This window comes from Macaca fascicularis, chromosome 19, assembly GCF_037993035.2.
Source record: "Macaca fascicularis isolate 582-1 chromosome 19, T2T-MFA8v1.1".
Lineage (NCBI taxonomy): Eukaryota > Metazoa > Chordata > Mammalia > Primates > Cercopithecidae > Macaca > Macaca fascicularis.
In genome coordinates, this window is record NC_088393.1 from 57,925,926 (window position 1) to 57,942,909 (window position 16,984).

The 16,984-nt window shown below is 52.2% G+C and overlaps 1 protein-coding gene and 1 non-coding gene across 5 annotated transcripts; both read right to left on the reverse strand.

Annotated features, from left to right (window-relative positions):
- Positions 1 to 2,345: 2,345 nt before the first annotated feature.
- Positions 2,346 to 13,604, reverse strand: SIGLEC11 (sialic acid binding Ig like lectin 11). 4 transcript variants are annotated; one of them, XM_045378705.2, is made up of 10 exons: positions 13,520 to 13,604; positions 13,066 to 13,449; positions 12,650 to 12,760; positions 12,286 to 12,333; positions 11,584 to 11,847; positions 10,941 to 10,988; positions 10,571 to 10,828; positions 4,597 to 4,693; positions 4,183 to 4,264; positions 2,346 to 3,308 (listed from the first exon to the last, which is right to left on the reverse strand). In XM_045378705.2, the coding sequence occupies exons 1-10, from the start codon at positions 13,593 to 13,595 to the stop codon at positions 3,042 to 3,044; spliced, it is 1,635 nt and encodes a 544-aa protein (XP_045234640.2). In that variant the 5' UTR covers positions 13,596 to 13,604; the 3' UTR covers positions 2,346 to 3,041. The 4 variants fall into 4 exon arrangements, 2 of the variants coding, with proteins under 2 accessions (XP_045234640.2, XP_045234639.2); XM_045378704.2 differs by having other exon boundaries at positions 12,650 to 12,934; XR_012427884.1 differs by lacking the exon at positions 4,597 to 4,693 and having other exon boundaries at positions 12,650 to 12,934.
- On the reverse strand, positions 2,384 to 2,596 carry LOC123570402 (small nucleolar RNA U3). The gene has a single exon (XR_006694585.1). It is a non-coding gene; the product is annotated as a small nucleolar RNA U3 (small nucleolar RNA).
- Positions 13,605 to 16,984: the final 3,380 nt, after the last annotated feature.

The window sequence follows — 16,984 nt, forward strand, 5'->3', positions numbered from 1 at the left end:
TACCCGGCTTTCCAGGGCAGAGGTCCCTGCGGCTCTAAGCAGTGCATTGTGCCCCTGGTTTATCGAGACCAGAGAATGGCGATGACTTTTACCAAGCATATTGCCTGTAAACATTTTGTTAACAAGGCACATCCTGCACAGCCCTAGATCTCTTAAACTTTGATTCCACACAACACATGTTTCTGTAAGCTCAAGGTTGGGGCAAAGTTACAGATTACAGCATCTCAGGGCAAAGCAATTGTTCAGCGTACAGGTCAAAATGGAGTTTCTTCCTTTCTGTAGGGAAAAAAGAGATCAGACTGTTACTGTGTCTATGTAGAAAGGGAAGACATAGACACAGTAACAGTCTGATCTCTTTTTTCCCTACAGTTCTGGGGTACATGTGCAGGACGTGCAGCTTTGTTACACAGGTAAACGTGTGCCACGGTGGTTTGCTGCACATATCAGCCCATCACCTAGGTATTAAGCCCAGTATGCATTAGCTGTTTTTCCTGATGCCGTCCCTTCCCCGGCCCCTTGACAGGCCCTAGTGTGTGTTGCTCTCCTCCCTGTGTCTATGTGTTTTCATTGTTCAGCTCCTTCTTAGAAGTGAGAACGTTCGGTGTTGGTTTTCTGTTCCTGTGTTAGTTTGCTGAGGATAATGGCTTCCAGCTCCATCCATGTCCCTGCAAAGGACATGATCTCATCCTTTTTTATGGCTGCATAGTATTCCATGGTGTATATGCACCACATTTTCTTTATCCAGTCTATCATTGATGGGCATTTGGGTTGATTCCATGTCTTTGCTATTGTGAATAGAAAAGCAGAGATTTATTGAAGACAGTTCAGGGTGGTAGCGGGATCCAGCCAGCAGCTCAAGAGGCTCCCCAATTAGGGTTTGTAATAAGCTAGAAGGAACCCGGCAACACCCCTAGGCGCCCTTCAGAGACCTCCAATTGGTTACATGCTATGAAGGATTGGCTCACGACCAATCAGGGGCCATAGCGGAGACCCGGCCCGCAGTCAATCAGAGGCTATGTGGCTTGTTGTCATGGGAGCGAGAATGTGCCCTGTGCACCACACCTGCGCTCTCCTGTCTGTAGGAACTGGCTGCACCTGCTGAGCTCCCGTTCCCCTAATCCCCTATTCTCCTGCCACAAAACTCATGGAAACAAAGTAGAATTAGAACCGTGGTTGCTGGGGGTTAGGAGGAGAGAAAAATGGACAGATGTCAGTAAAAGGGTAGAAACTTGGAGTTACAAGATCAGGTCAGCCCAACATGGTGGCTCACACCTGTAATTTTAGCACTTTTGGAGGCTGAGGTGGGAGGATTGCTTGAGGCCAGGACTTTGAGACCAGACTGGGCAACATAGTGAGTTCTTGTTTCTTTTCTTTTCTTTCTTTTTTGTTTTGAGACCGAGTTTTGCTTTTGGCATCCAGGCTGGAGTGCAATGGCGTGATCTCAGCTCACTACTACCTCTGCCGCCCGGGTTTAAGTAATTCTCCTGCCTCAGTCTCCCTAGTAGCTGGGATTAGAGACATCCACCACCATGCCCTGCTAATTTTTGAATTTTTAGTAGACACAGCATGATTACAGGCATGAGGCCTGCCTTGGCCTCCCAAAGTGCTGGGATTACAGGCGTGAGCTACCATGCCTGGCCTTATTTATTTATTTTTGAGACAGAGCCTCACTCTGTTGCCCAAGCTGGAGTGCAGTGGTGCAATCTCGGCTCACTGCAACCTCTGCCTCCTGAGTTCAAATGATTCTCGTGCCTCAGCCTCCTGAGTCACTGGGTCTGCAGGTGTGCCCCACTACATCTGGCTAATTTTTGTGTTTTTGGTAGAGATGGGTTTTCACCAGGTTGGCCAGGCTGGTCTTGAACTCCTGACCTCATGTGGTCTGCCCGCCTCAGCCTCCCAAAGTGCTGGGATTACAGATGTGAGCGACCGTGCCTGGCCTGGGTGCCTTGTTTTAATGACTTCCTTTCTGTCCCACAATAGCCCTGTGATTTAGGTTTATTGTGTCCGTTTTACTGAGGAGTAAGATGACTTGCCCAAACTCAGGCTCTATTTATTTATTTATTTATTTAGACACAGAGTCTCACTGTCACCCAGGCTGGAGCGCAGTGGGACGATCTCAGCTCACTGCAACCTCTGCCTCCCGGGTTCAACCAATTATCTGCCTAGTCTCCCCAGTAACTGGGATTACAGGCACCCGCCACCATGCCTGGCTAATTTTTCTGTTTTTAGTAGAGATGGGGTTTCACCGTCTTGCCCAGGCTGGTCTTGAACTCCTGACCTTGTGATCCACCCACCTCAGCCTCCCAAAGTGCTGAGATTACAGGTGTGAACCACCATGCACAGCCTTTTTTTTTTTTTTTTTTTTTTTAATGTTAAAATGGGAACCACTAGGACTTGGTTCTCTCACTCTCCCTCTTTTGAAGGAGGAGAATGGTTATCAATGGGGAATGACGGTTGCAGCAAAGCAATCCCAGGAGCTGGCTTCTCGTTCTGGAGAGCGCCCTGTGCCTCCTCTGCCTGGTTTCCTGTGCTTTACACATCCAGAGAAGCTTCTGTAGTAATGAACCATAGACACGATGCCTCAAAGTGTCATCTTCAAACTCGCTGTGAATTGAAAGTATAATCTTCAGCCAGGTACGGTGGCTCACGTCTGTAATCCCAGCACTTTGGTAGGCAGAGGCAGGCAGATTGCTTGAGCCCAGGAGTTCAAGACCAACCTGGGAAACACAGCGAAACCCTGTCTCTACTAAAAATACAAAAATGAGCCTGGCGTGATGGCTCACAATTGCAGTCCCAGGTACTCGGGAGGCTGAAATAGGAGGATCACTTCAATCTGGCAGGTTGAGACTACAGTGAGCTGAGATTGCAGCACTGCACTCCAGCCTGGGGGACAGAGTGAGACCCTGTCTCAAAAAAAAGAGTCTAATCTTCAAACTCAAGCTCTTCATTGGGGATGGGGCTGAAATCTGAGTCCAGTTCTGGCTGTCACACCAGCACGACTCCCACGCACTTGCTGGTGTCCTGTTTCCATGGAGAACTCTTCACTTTGGAACCATCCCTAACGTCTCCTTCTCCAACTGAAGCCCAGAGCCCAGGCCCCTCGGGGGCTGTCCCTTGTGGATCTTGATCTCTGAGTACTCAGTGCTGCTGGGGGCCTCCTGGTCCTCAGGCTCCCGGAGCCTCATCCCTTGGAAGCTGAGGGAGGCGTAGTAGACCTCCTGCTCTTCCCCCTGCCCTGGGGTGGGGGTGGCTGCACCTGGGGGCAGGTGGTCTTGGGAGCTGCCTGCCGAGCATTCATGCTGCTGACCCTGAATGCAGGGAAGAAAGGGAGTCAAATTAGGATCATGGGGGCTAAGCGAGAGCAAGGAGGATGCACAAGAGGACCTGGAAGCTGAGCATTTCCTGTTTCACCTACTCATTCCACAGACGCTGGCTGGGCCCTCGTTCTTTCACTCATTCAGCAAATATTTGAGAACAATACATCTGGCTCTTGGTAATTCACTGCCAGGCTCATAAAATCCTCACCACAATCCAGACTCATAAAATCCTCACTCCAATCTACTGGGGAGACACTATGGTCCCCATGATCAGATGGAGAAATGGAGGCTGAGTAAATTCCCCAAACCCACACATCTAAGCAGTGGTCAGGCCAGGATTCACGTCCAGGTCTCTCTGACTCCAGCACCCGCTGCCTTTATGGAACAGCTCCCCTGTGCCAGCCCCTGGATATTCCCAGGGGAACTAGAGAGACACCATCCCTGACCTCAGGCAGCTTGCAGTGTGGAAGGAGAGGCAGACATTAAAGCTCTAGTCAATCAAGTTACTATCTAATTGCAAATTATGAGTGGATGCCCAGGAAGGAGGAGGTGTGAGAAAGACAGGGATTTGCTTGGACCTGGACTGACCTCAGGGACCTCGGAAGATCTACTCAAACACAAAGATCTACTCGAGCACAGGCAGAGTATGGACAGGCCCGGGGAGGCCTTGGCTCTGGGAGGGGACATGGGGAGCAAGGGGGAGGGTGCCCCCCAGATCATGGGACTTGGGACTACATTGATGGGGACCCAGGAGCAAAATCTTATTTGGGGCACAATGATTCTGCAAGGCACCAAGAGGAGTGCCCATGGCCATCCAGGAAAGGGGAACAGCTGGGGCCCCAGCAGACAGAGGTTGGGCTCTCACCTGGGAGATGGGCCCCAGGGTGGAGGGCACGTCCTGCTCCGCTGCTGCCCTCTTGCGAGCTTCTTTCCTGCAGGTCTTCACCCTGAGGGAAGAAGCACTGGCCTTCAGTCTTCAGGCTGGCCCAGAGCCTGGGGCGACTGCTTCCTACATGGCTTAGCAGAGGCTGGAAGGCCGTGGAGGCCAGTGGGGTGGGGACATATCCATGGGGTGACTTCCACAGTGAGAACTGGGGACGCTCATAGATGGCCTGGATCAGGGCTCTGGAGCAGACCCCTGCTCTGATTTTCTTGCCCAAGGCCCAGTTCTTACACCCACTGCCCCATCTAGATTCCTGCAGCTGGGACTGTCTGGGATTCTAGAACCCTCTCCCTTCCCACACTCTGCATTGCCTGCCCTCCCAGGGATGACACTTACCCGAAGATGACGAGGCAGGAACAGAGAGCGAGCAGGGCAGTGACACCAGCTCCCAGGGCAGCCCCCAGGCCAACTCCTCCCCCACGCTGCAGCTTCCCTGCATGGGAGCAGGGTTTGGGGTGGTGTTCTCCTAGCCCTGAGACCCTCCTGTCCCTTCCTCCCACAGACCTAGAGCTCTCAGATTCTTCATCCCCCACTGAGGCAGAAATTTAAAAATAAATATGCATTCATTCACTCCAAGAAAAGTAACAGGCAAGGCAAGGGTTAAAAAAAAAAAAGGAACAAGTTTTCCTCTGCTTAGCAAGCTCACTCCAAGGACAGTTATGAGATAATACTGTTTAAAAAGCCAAGGCCAAAGGAATAGGCTCCAGACACACCCCCTTCCAGAGCAAGGTTGAAGGAAAAAAAGAAAAACAAATTCCTTTCTGCTACTCCTTTCCCTGGCTTCTTAAGCACAACTATGTTTTACAAATGTCTGTATTTAGCCAGTTCTTTTTTTTTTTTGGACACAGCTACAAGGCACCAGCTATGCAAAGCCACAAGTTATGCTATACTATAAATCATGTGACCTATCATATAATTAACTGCCTCTGTTTTACTTTCGTAAGTCCGCTCATAAAAACCCTGCTCTGTGTTTGTTTAATGCTCAGCTTTTTTTTTTTTTTTTTTTTTTTTTTTTTTTTGAGACGGAGTCTCGCTCTGTCACCCAGGCTGGAGTGCAGTGGCCGGATCTCAGCTCACTGCAAGCTCGCAAGCTCCGCCTCCCGGGTTCACGCCATTCTCCTGCCTCAGCCTCCCAAGTAGCTGGGACTACAGGCGCCCGCCACCTCGCCTGGCTAAGTTTTTGTATTTTTAGTAGAGACGGGGTTTCACTGTGTTAGCCAGGATGGTCTCGATCTCCTGACCTCGTGATCCGCCCATCTCGGCCTCCCAAAGTGCTGGGATTACAGGCTTGAGCCACCGCGCCCGGCCTAATGCTCAGCTTTTTAGATGCGAATCTACTGAGCTGATGTGCACCTAAGATAAACAATCCTCCTGTTCTCCCCATCGGTCTCTCCAGTCCTCAGTTTCCCGCAGCATTTTTGGCGACCACGAAGGGACCAGAGACAGCAGGTTTACTGCCTCCTTTGCCTCTGGGGGCTGGAGCCCTGGGCCTCGGGAGACCTGTGACCCCAGGTGCCACCAGGAGAACGTTAGCCTGGAGAAGAAATCACCTCTCCACTGACCTGGTGCCCCTACCTAGCAGCACAACAAAACCTGAAAGGAGCTACAGAACGATTTCAGAAACAGTGCACTTCAGGAACCGCAGTAATTTGGGGCCCAAGGCAGGAGACCCATCCCGTAGGGGTGGAAGGGGAGCCTGATCACTTCCTGGGGTGTGCCTAGTAGTCCGATCCAGAGGGGCTGGGGGCGGCAAAGAGTGGCTTGTCGATTTGGATGAAAATCACACCCCAATCAATACAGGACATGAGAATGGCTTGCTAAGTCGATTAGGAAAAGGAAACAGGAGGTGGCGAGCCACCCCAACTAAGAAACTGGAGGTGGCGAGAGTGGCTTGCCACCCCAATTAGGACCATAGGAACTGGGAGTGGGGAAGTGTGTAAAAGTGTGTAAATGTAGAGGCCTAATTAGGCTCATCAGTCACAAAGTGAGAAGTCACAAATCTCTTAGTGTGGACTTGGTGCTCCAAGCAAAGTGTGGGGCCGACTACGACTAGCGGCGATCTGCATACGGCTAACCGGAGCTGTCCTACAGCTCAGAGTCGTAGCAGGAATAAGGAACTCTCCAAAGTCAAGTAGTGTCTAAAAACTCCCATAATAGGAGACGGTATAGTCGGCGGAAATGAGAGGAAGAGCGAGTGAGTGCACTGCGCCGTAAAGAAAGGAATAGAAGGAAAGTCATCAAAACTTACTCCATTGAAGCGCATGTCACAAAACTTTAAGAAAGGTTTTTCAGGGGATTATAAAGTTAAGCGAATCCCCCAGAGGTTGAGAACTCTCTGTGAATTAGAATGACTTTCCTTTGATGTTGGATGGCTGACTGAAGAAACTGTAGACTAGGAAACAATTGGACATGTATTTAAGATGGTGACAGCCTGAGTATCCTTATCAGTTTCCTTATATTGATTCATGGTTACATATAGGACAGACAAGACCAACCTGGATCCAGCCCTGTTTAGCAGCTTATTGCAAAACACTTGTAGCCCGAGCCAAAAGTAAAAGTAAGAGCAGCTTCGCTGACTGACAGGAAGTTAAAAGAAAAATCCCAGAAAGAGCAATAGAAGCCAGTTTTGCAACAGCTGCCAGAGGAAACAGAGATTCCTCCTCCATATATGTCCCAGCCTACCCACCTTTACTGAGGCCAACAGCCCTCCAGGAACCAAATTCAGGAGCTAGCACGCCCCAAGTCTCACCCTGAAGGGAAGGATCGGAGCCTCAAAAGGCCAGGGAAGGAAGTGAAAAGAGTCAAGCAGGCCGTCTCAGATCTGGCCGTGCTTGAGCTATGCAAATGCCTGTCAGGGAGATGTGAGGACCCATTTATTATAATAACCAAGGCCAGGTTCAGGGGGCAAACGAACCTTCATCCATCAGCCCTTTTTGACTACTGATCTACTAAACTGGAAACCCCATACTCCCTCCAACACAGAGAAGCCCCAAGCCCTTACAGATCTGATGCAGTCCATCTTTCTGACACACAATCCACCCTGGCCAGATTGCAAGCAGCTTTTCCTAATGTGATTTAACACTAAAAAGTGCAAGAGAGTAACATAGGCAGCTCTCCGCTGGCTAAAACCCCACGTACCAGCAGAGGCAGGGCGTGCTCAGGCATGCACTCAAGGTCAGTTCTCAGACCCAGATCCTGACTAGGACCCAGAGGATGCAACTCAGCTTCAGCGTTTGCAAAGGTACCGAGAGGCACTTCTGCAAGGCGTGAAAGCTGGTGGAAAGAAAGCAATTAATAGAAGAAAAATTTCAAAAGTGCTTCAGAGAGCTGATGACAACCCAAGTCAGTTTTATAAAAAACTTCGTGAAGCATTCCGGCTTTACACCCCATTTGACCGAGGCTGCTGAAAATCAGCGCATGGTAAGCGTTAGGCAGGGATCTAGACCCGACATGGCAGTGCCACCCGACGTAGCAGGCCCTTTGTTCGAGACTTCCCTTCCTCTTTGTTTTTTATTTATTTTTTATTTTTTTTTGAGATGGAGTCTTGCTCTGTCGCCCAGGCTGGAGTGCAGTGGCCGGATCTCAGCTCACTGCAAGCTCCGCCTCCCAGGTTCACGCCATTCTCCTGCCTCAGCCTCCCGAGTAGGTGGGACTACAGGCGCCCGCCACCTCGCCCAGCTAGTTTTTTGTATTTTTTTGGTAGAGACGGGGTTTCACCGTGTTAGCCAGGCTGGTCTCGATCTCCTGACCTCGTGATCCGCCCGTCTCAGCCTCCCAAAGTGCTGGGATTACAGGCTTGAGCCACTGCGCCTGGCCTTCCCTTCCTCTTTGAACACACCCGCAGACTTGCATACATCAGAAGTTCCGGCTGGGCAACCACACTCGCCCATGACCTGCAGCTCACCTGCATTCCACAAGTTCGTAAAAAGCAGTTCCGGTTGACAGTTTCCAAAGACCCCTTCCTCATGACCCTTACTCGACTCCTGCCCTAGTAGTTTCAAGACCCCCCAGGCCCTGTTTGTACAACCAGCTTCCCTACCTCTCGGGCTATAAAAAGCCCCTACCCTTCTCCCTCAGCGCGACTTCCTCGGCCCGCAGCTTTGGACCGAGGAACCTCACCCGCGAGTCCTAATAAAGGCTATTCTCACTGCCATTTGCCTTGTGTCTTCGTTCCTGGTTTGGCTCCAGCCTCAGTTTACCTTTACAGTAAGCATAGTCTTTGTAGGGCAAGCCTGGGGTGACATCAAGCGGAAACTGCAGGCATGAATGCCACCCAGCTTATAAAAGTGACCACCAAGATGTACATTAACCGTGACCAGGGAACAAACCGGGAAAGAGCAAAAGCAACAAGCGAGGCGCCAAGCAGCTAGGCACACCAAGGGTTAAGTCCCTCTCCCCAGCCCGGCTCTATCTGGAAAAAGAGGGGGGCGGGGACTGGCCCCTGGAAGATAAGCAAAAAAAAAAAAAAAGAAAGGCATAATTCTTACAACTTGCGGCAGGCACCTACCAAGCCTCAGGGCCAATAGCAGCCCAGGAGTGGACTACGGCTGTTCAGATCCTACCTAGCCCCAAAAAGTAAGTGTGAAAATGAAAAAAAAAACATCCTGGCTAACTTGGTGAAACCCTGTTTCTACTAAAAATACAAAAAATTAGCCGGGTGTGGTGGCGGGCACCTGTAGTCCAAGCTGCTCAGGAGGCTGAGGCAGGAGAATGGCGTAAACCCGGGAGGTAGAGCTTGCAGTGAGCCGAGATCGCATCACTGCACTCCAGCCTGGGCGACAGAGCGAGACTCCATCTCAAAAAAAAAGGAAAAAAGAAAAATCAGAAAGAGGAAAGACAGATGGCAATGCGTGCACCGGGGCGGGGCCCATGCCGTTGCCCAGCCCCACTGGCCAGCTGTAGGAGCAGGAGAACTCAGGAAGGAAAAAGGAAGCAGAACATAGGCTGACAAAAAAGGCCAGTCGGTTGGCAGCAGCCCTCATAAAAAGAAAAATTAGCAGGCTGGGCACGGCGGCTTGCACCTGTAATCCCAGCACTTTGGGAGGCCGATGTGGGCAGATCATGGGGTCAGGAGATCGAGACCGTCCTGGCTAACACAGTGAAACTCCATCTCTACTAAAAATACAAAAAATTAGCCAGGTGAGATGGAGGGCGCTTTTGTCCCAGGTACTCTGGAGGCTGAAGCAGGAGAATGGCGTGAACCTGCAAGGTGGAGCTTGCAGTGAGCCGAGATCGCCCCACCGCACTCCAGCCTGGGCGACAGAGCGAGACTCCGTCTCAAAAAAAAAAAAAAAGAAAGAAAGAAAGAAAAATAAGCAGTGTGAAAGGATATGGACACAGACGTGGATGTGGAAAAGGTCAAGTTAGGCAGGGATTTAAGAGCCGACCAAGGCTATAGAGGGATCAATGTGCAAAATGCAAAAAGAAAGGACACTGGAAGGACAAATGTCCAGAAGGTAATAAGGGAAATGGCCAAGGCTGCGAGGCAAAGAAGCCATTGGCCAAGGGCTCCTGCACCTTAAAGGAACCAAATACTTATCTGATCGGGCTGGCAGGAGCTGAAGGATGTGAGGACCAGGACAGACTGGGCTCCTTCTCATTAGGCCTCTAGGAGCCCATGGTCACATTAAAAGTTGAAGGCAGCAAAATTCTGCCATATCTGGATTCCACGTTTCTCACTGATGGCTAAGCCATTATATAAAGTTACAAAGCAGGGGGGGAAAAAAAAACCCTCCTTGCCTGTAATCCCAGCACTTTGGGAGGCCGAGGCGGGTGGATTACAAGGTCAGGAGATCGAAACACAGTGAAACCCTGTCTCTACTAAAAAAACAAAACGGTGGGCGCCTGTAGTCCCAGGTACTGGGAAGGCTGAGGCAGGAGAATCGCTTGAATCTGGGAGGCGGAGGTCGCAGTGAGCCAAGATTGTGCCATTACACTCCAGCCTGGGCAACAAGAGAGAAACTCTGTTTCAAAAAAAAAAAAAGGCCGGGCACGGTGGCTCAAGCCTGTAATCCCAGCACTTTGGGAGGCCGAGACGGGCGGATCACGAGGTCAGGAGATCGAGACCATCCTGGCTAACACGGCAAAACCCCGTCTCTACTAAAAAATACAAAAAAACCCAGCAGCTCCTCCCCAAGCCACCAACGCAGAGAGGGGGCCGGGCTGGCTTGGGAGGAGCAGCTGCAGTGCAGACCCTCAGCCTCCCGGGAGCAGGAGGGGCCCAGCAGCTGTGGGGGGTCTGTGGGACAGAGGACAGGACTCAGCAGGGGCCCCTTCCTGGGACCCAGATGTCCCCCTTTCCCTCACTCACGGTGCACGGAGAGGCTGAGAGAGACGTGCTGGGAGCCCAGCGGGTGCTGAGCGTGGCAGGTGAACACTCCTTCTTGCTCCACTTGAACCCGAGGCAGCTCCAGGACCCCGGGGTCTGAGGGCTGGGAGGAGCCCACGGTCTGTCCCCCCTGGGTCCAGCTCAGCCTGGCTGGGGGGCTGCTGTGGGTGACACAGACCAGGCGCAGGCTTTGGCCCTCCAGGACCAGGAGGGACGTGCCGTTCCCGAGGTTTTCCAGGACTAGGGAAGGAAGGGGCAGAATCCATGTGCAGCTCAGGGCTCCGGGACCCTCCAGATTCCTGGGCCCCAGTTCGGCACCGAGAGGCCCTGGCTCCTCTGTCCCCTTTCCTACCTGTCCTGTTTGCTTGGGAAACCATCACTCTCAGGTTCTCTGGAGGATCTGAAATGGAGAGAGGGGACCGGCTCTAGATGGGCCAGGGGCTTCCCTCTGGGTAAAGGGAAGCGTCCTGGAGACTGAGGTGGGGGAAGTGGGTGGGATAGAAGGGCAGTGCAGAATCACCCACTGAGTCCCAGACACAAACTGCATGAGGGTCTACACAGGTAAGAATATCAGTCCCTGGCCAGGCGAGGTGGCTCATGCCCAGCACTTTCGGAGGCCGGGGCAGGCGGATCACGAGGTCAGGAGATCGAGACCATCCTGGCTAACATGGTGAAACCCCGTCTCTACTAAAAATACAAAAAATCAGCCAGGAGTGGTGGTGGGCGCCTGTAGTCCCAGCTACTGGGGAGGCTGAGGCAGGAGAATGGCGTGAACCTGGGAGGTGGAGCTTGCAGTGAGCTGAGATCATGCCACTGCACTCCAGCCCGAGAGACAGAGCAAGACTCTGTCTCAAAAAAACAACAAAAAAAAGAATGTCAGTCCCTGAGACCTGGCGCTCTAGACCCCCTCAGCTCTGGGACCCTGAGCCCAGCCCCTGCATCCCCACCTGTTCTGCCCTCCCGATGGACCCCAGGCCCCTGCTGGGCGCACTCACACTGCACAGAGAGGTCCAGGGCTCGCTGCTGGGAGCCAAGCCTGTTCTCTGCTCGGCAGGTGTAGCGCCCTGAATCCCCGGCCTTCACCCCGGGCAGCTCCAGCCCCAGGGTTCTGGGGCCCCAGGGGTGGGACAAGGAGAGGACTCTGTCCTGCAGGACCCAGCTCAGCGTGGCGGGGGGCTGGCTGTCAGCAGCACAGAGGAGCCGTAGGAACTGGCCTTTCCAGGCTTCCAGATGTGTGAGATTTTCCTGGGGTTTCAAGGCTGAACCGGAAGAGAGAGAGAGAGAGAGAGGCTACAGGGAGGAGCATATCCCCTCACCTTCATGAAAATTTTTCATCTCCTAAAGAGGACTGGCCCAGTGGCCGGGCGCGGTGGCTCAAGCCTGTAATCCCAGCACTTTGGGAGGCCGAGACGGGCGGATCACGACGTCAGGAGATCGAGACCATCCTGGTTAACACGGTGAAACCCCGTCTCTACTAAAAAATACAAAAAATTAGCCGGGCGAGGTGGCGGGCGCCTGTAGTCCCAGCTACTCGGGAGGCTGAGGCAGGAGAATGGCGGGAACCCGGGAGGCGGAGCTTGCAGTGAGCTGAGATCCGGCCACTGCACTCCAGCCTGGGCGACAGAGCGAGACTCCGTCTCAAAAAAAAAAAAAAAAAAAGACGACTGGCCCAGCCCCAGCCCCACGGCCCTCAGTACCTGACGTGTTGTCCCGCGAAATGCTGATAACAAGGTCTCTGGGGGCGTCTGTAACAAGATTGTGAGCTGGCTACAGGGAGGGCCAGTTTGTTCCTCTCACCTGGAAAAAACTCCCTCCGGGAAAAGAAAGTGGGAACATCCCAGGAAAGACAAGTGACAACCAGAGCCGGGCCTCACGGGTGTGGACAGAGGACCAGACGCCATTCCCATCCCCCTCCCAGGGCTGAGCCCGCATCCTGGGACCTCACGGCTTCCTCTCCCTGGATGCTCCTGAGCTGGCAGCCGCTCACTGCCCCACTGGGCTCCTCCACCTCCCCACCCACCGGGTCTGTCTGCACGCCCCAGCGTCCCAGGCCACACTCACAGGCCACGCGGAGTCGGACGGTCCTCTCTGCGCTCACACCCTTTCTGGAGAAGTCCACGTGGCAGGTGAGGTCGGTGTCGTGGTCCTGGGGGCTGGGCGTGAAGCTGAGCACTGAGAAGTGGGAGGTCGTTGGTTTGGTTCCTTGGGAGGAGAGGGCAGTCCCCGTCCAGGAGAAAGAAGGGGCTGGACATTCCTCAGAGGCCCAGTTAAACACACAGACGACCGTCACCGGCTGCCCGGGCTCCAGAGTCTCAGGGATGTAGACATCAGGCTTCTGAGTCAGGGCTGGGACAGCGACAGGGGTGAGGGGTTCTAATGCTGCAGGGGTCCCTGAGAGCCCTCTCTGCTCAGCCCATAGCCTGCCCCCAGGGTCCCTCTCCAGTGTGAGAGGCAGCGGTTCCCATCCCATTCCATACCTGTTACTTGTAGAAGGAACCCATTGTTCCTGAAATTATATCTCACATATGTTCCTCTCTCCACCCGAAAGAAGTACCGTGCCTCATCCTCCCTCTGCGCGTCTCTGATCACCAAGGAGCAGCTCCCCTTGCCGGGATCCCCAGTGAGCTGGAATCGGCCCCGGGCGCTCATTTCCACCTCTCGACTCTGGTTGTTTGTGGCCACAGGAGCACCCGTATTTGTGTTGGTCCCTTCTTTGAACCAGTAGCCATAAGCAGCAGTAGACTCGTTCCAGCCATCCCAGGGGTAGGAGAGGTTGCAAGGCACCATGACGCACAGGCCCTCCTGCACCGTCACCAGCCTCTGCACTTGAAGACTGTAACTGGGATCCTTGTTCAGGGACCCTGGGGAGATGCAGAGGCTCAGCGGCGGCCCCAGTCCCTGCATGGGACCCCCAACCGCCGACCCACTTACCCGCCCCCAGCACGGGCAGCAGCAGGGGCAGCAGCAGCATCTCTGGGCTCTGGGGCTGGGCCTGTCCCGGGACCATCCGGCTTCTGGGCCGGCCTGGCGGGGAAGGAAACTCCTCGAGCAGGAAGCCTGGCAGAGGGACAGTGACCATCCGCAGAGGAGGAGCCTCGGGAACCGCAATGTCCTGAAAGATCCTCTCCTGACTTCTCCTTTCACAGGGGAAGCAGCAGGGCAGAGGGCATGAGGCCAGCCCCAAACCAGGAAGGAGCCACCCTGGCCAGCCTCGGGCGTGGGCAGTGCTAGGAGGGGACTGTCAGGGGACACAGGTGAGTCATGGCTGCAGGTGAGGTGATGGATGCAGAGTCCCATTCATTCATTCATTCATTCATTCATTCTCCAGGCAAAATCTACTCCATGCAGTGGGGGGAGGCAAAGAAGAGATGACCAACCAATCCCTGCCCACAGGATCCTCACCTCCACTTATGTCAACTCAGGGTCCCTGGGCTCCCGAAAGGCACTCAGCTCCCCTGCGTGTTGTGGGGCCGTCTCGGCAGCTTACAGCAGGCTCCCAGCTCCACAGTGAGTTGGGGGGCAGTGACATAAGACCCCAGTGAACTCAGAGGGCCTCATGCTTGGGGTTTACTGCTCTGAGGTTGCCCTCTGGAGATTCTTAATAATTTATCTTTTGATCTGTGTTTTGTAAATGAGGTCTAATTGGTTCATGGAGCCCCACTGGGGAACTTGGACCTTGCATCATAGGGTCACAGCTCTGTCCTCTCCCCACCCTGATGCCCAGACTAGTTTGTGGCTCAGCCCAGCCCCGATTACCCACCCGGGCATAGAGGGGGTCTGGGTTGTGCAGACTCAAGGGCAGGGACCCCAGCACCTTTGAGAGTCTGCACTGCCCACCCTCCCGATTCCCCAAGGCTGAGGATTTGGACATTAACTAGCAAATTTAAAACTCCATGAAAAAATGTGGTTTATCCATTTAATGGAGTATTCTTCACCCCTAAAAAGGAATTACATTCTGACACCTGCCAAACACAGATGGTCCTGAGAACACTATACTAAGTGAAAGAAACCAGACAATACTGCGTGATTCTGTTCATCTGATATGTCCAGAAGTGGCAAATGTAGAGACAGGAAGTAGATTTGTCATTGTTGGGAGGGGGGGCATGGTGGGAGAGAAGAATGGGAAGTGACAGTTTAATGGGTACATGGTTTCTTTTTTCAGTAATGGGAAAGTTCTGCAACTAGATGGAGCTGATGGTTGCACAAGAATGTGAACGTACTTATTGCCAATGAACTGTACTTTTTTTCTTTTTTTTTTCCCCTTTTGAGTCTTGCTTTGTCACCCAGGCTGAGTGCAGTGGTGCAATCTCGGCTCACTGCAACCTCTGCCTCCCAGTTTCAAGCAGTTCTCGTGCCTCAGCCTCCTGAGTGGCCGGGATTACAGGCATGCACCACCACGCCCAGCTGATTGTGCATTTTAAAATGATTAAAATAGGCCGGACGCAGTGGCTCACACCTGTAATCCCAGCACTTTGGGAGGCCAAGGCGGGCAGATCACTTGAGGTCAGGAGTTCGAGACCAGCCTGGTCAACATGGTGAAAACTCGTCTCTATTAAAAATACAAAGATTAGGCTGGGTACGGTAGCTCAAGCCTGTAATCCTAGCACTTTGGGAGGCTGAGGCGGGCGGATCACAAGGTCAGGAGTTCGAGACCAGCCTGACCAGCATGGTGAAACCCCGTCTCTACTAAAAATACAAAAAAATTAGCCTGACATGGTGGCATGCACCTGTAGTCCCAGCTACTCAAGAGGCTGAGGCAAGGGAATTGCTTGAACCTGGTGGGCAGAGGTTGCAGTGAGCCGCGATCATGCCACTGCACTCCAGCCTGGGCGACAGAGTGAGACTCTGTCTCAAAAAAAAAAAAAAAAAAAATTCAACTCAATATGGATCAGAGACTTAAATCTAAGATCTGAAACCAAAAAATTCTAGAAGATAACCTAGGAAAAACTCTTCAAGACATTGGTCTAGGTAGTGGTATGTATACCATTATCATGGAATATTACTCAGCCATAAGAAAAAAATGAAATAATGTCTTTTGCAACAACTTCGACGGAGCTGGAGGCCATTATTCCAAGTGAAGTAACTCAGGAATGAAAAATCAAATGCCATCTGTTCTCACTTTTAAGTGGGAGCTAAGCTATGGATGCGTAAAGGCATACAGAGATCATGGACTATGATGTCATAGAGGCAGAGAGTAGAACAATAGTTATGAGAGCCCTAGAAGGGTGCATGGGTGGGTAGGTGGGGAATGAAGAGCTCTATCTAACAAATATACAGTTAGATAGAAGGAGTAGTTCTTATGTTTAATAGCAGAGTAGGGTGACTATAGTTAACAGTAACATATTGTAGTGGTCGCTCATGCCTGTAATCCCAACAATTTGGGAGGCTGAGACAGGCAGATTGCTTGAGCCTAGGAGTTTGAGGCCAGCCTGAGCAACATGGTGAAACCCCATCTCTATCAAAAAAAAAGTACAAAAATTAAGTGGTGGTGCACACCTGTAGTCCCAAGTTGCTCAGGAGGCTGAAGTGGGAGGATTGCTTGAGCTTGGGGAGATCAAAGCTGCAGTGAGTCATGATCACACCACTGCACTCCAGCCTGGGTGACTGAGTAACCCTGTTTTTTTTTTTTTGAGATGGAGTCTCACTCTGTCACTCAGGCTGGAGGGCAGTGGTGCGATCTCAGCTCACTGCAAGCTCCGCCTCCCAGGTTCACGCCACTCTCCCGCCTCAGCCTCCTGAGTAGCTGGGACTATAGGCGCCCGCCACCACACCGAGCTAATTTTTTTGTATTTTTAATAGAGACAGGGTTTCACCGTGTTAGCCAGGATGGCCTTGATCTCCTGACCTTGTGATCCGCCCGCCTTGGCCTCCCAAAGTGCTGGGATTACAGGCATGAGCCACCGCGTCCGGCCTCAGAGTGACCCTGTCTTAAAAATAAATAAATAACATATTGTATTTTTCAAAATAGCTAGAAAAGAGGATTTGAAATGTTCCCAACATATAGAAATAATACATGTTTGAAGTGACAGATATTCAAATACCATGACTTGATTATACCATATTATATGCATGGCACAAAATATCACATATACCCCATAAATATGTACAAATATCACATATTAATAAAAATAATTTTTAAAAATCAACAAACCAGGGCTGGGCACAGTGGCTCACACCTGTAATCCCAGCACTTTAGGAGGCCGAGGCGGGTGGATCACCTGAGGTCAGAAGTTCAAGACCAGCCTGGTCAACATGGTGAAACCCCATCTCTACTAAATATACAAAAAATTAGCCAGGCGTGGTGGCAGGCACCAGTAATCCCAGCTACTCAGGAGGCTGAGGCAGGAGAATCGCTTGAACCTGAGAGGTGGAGGTTGTGGTGAGCCAAGATCATGC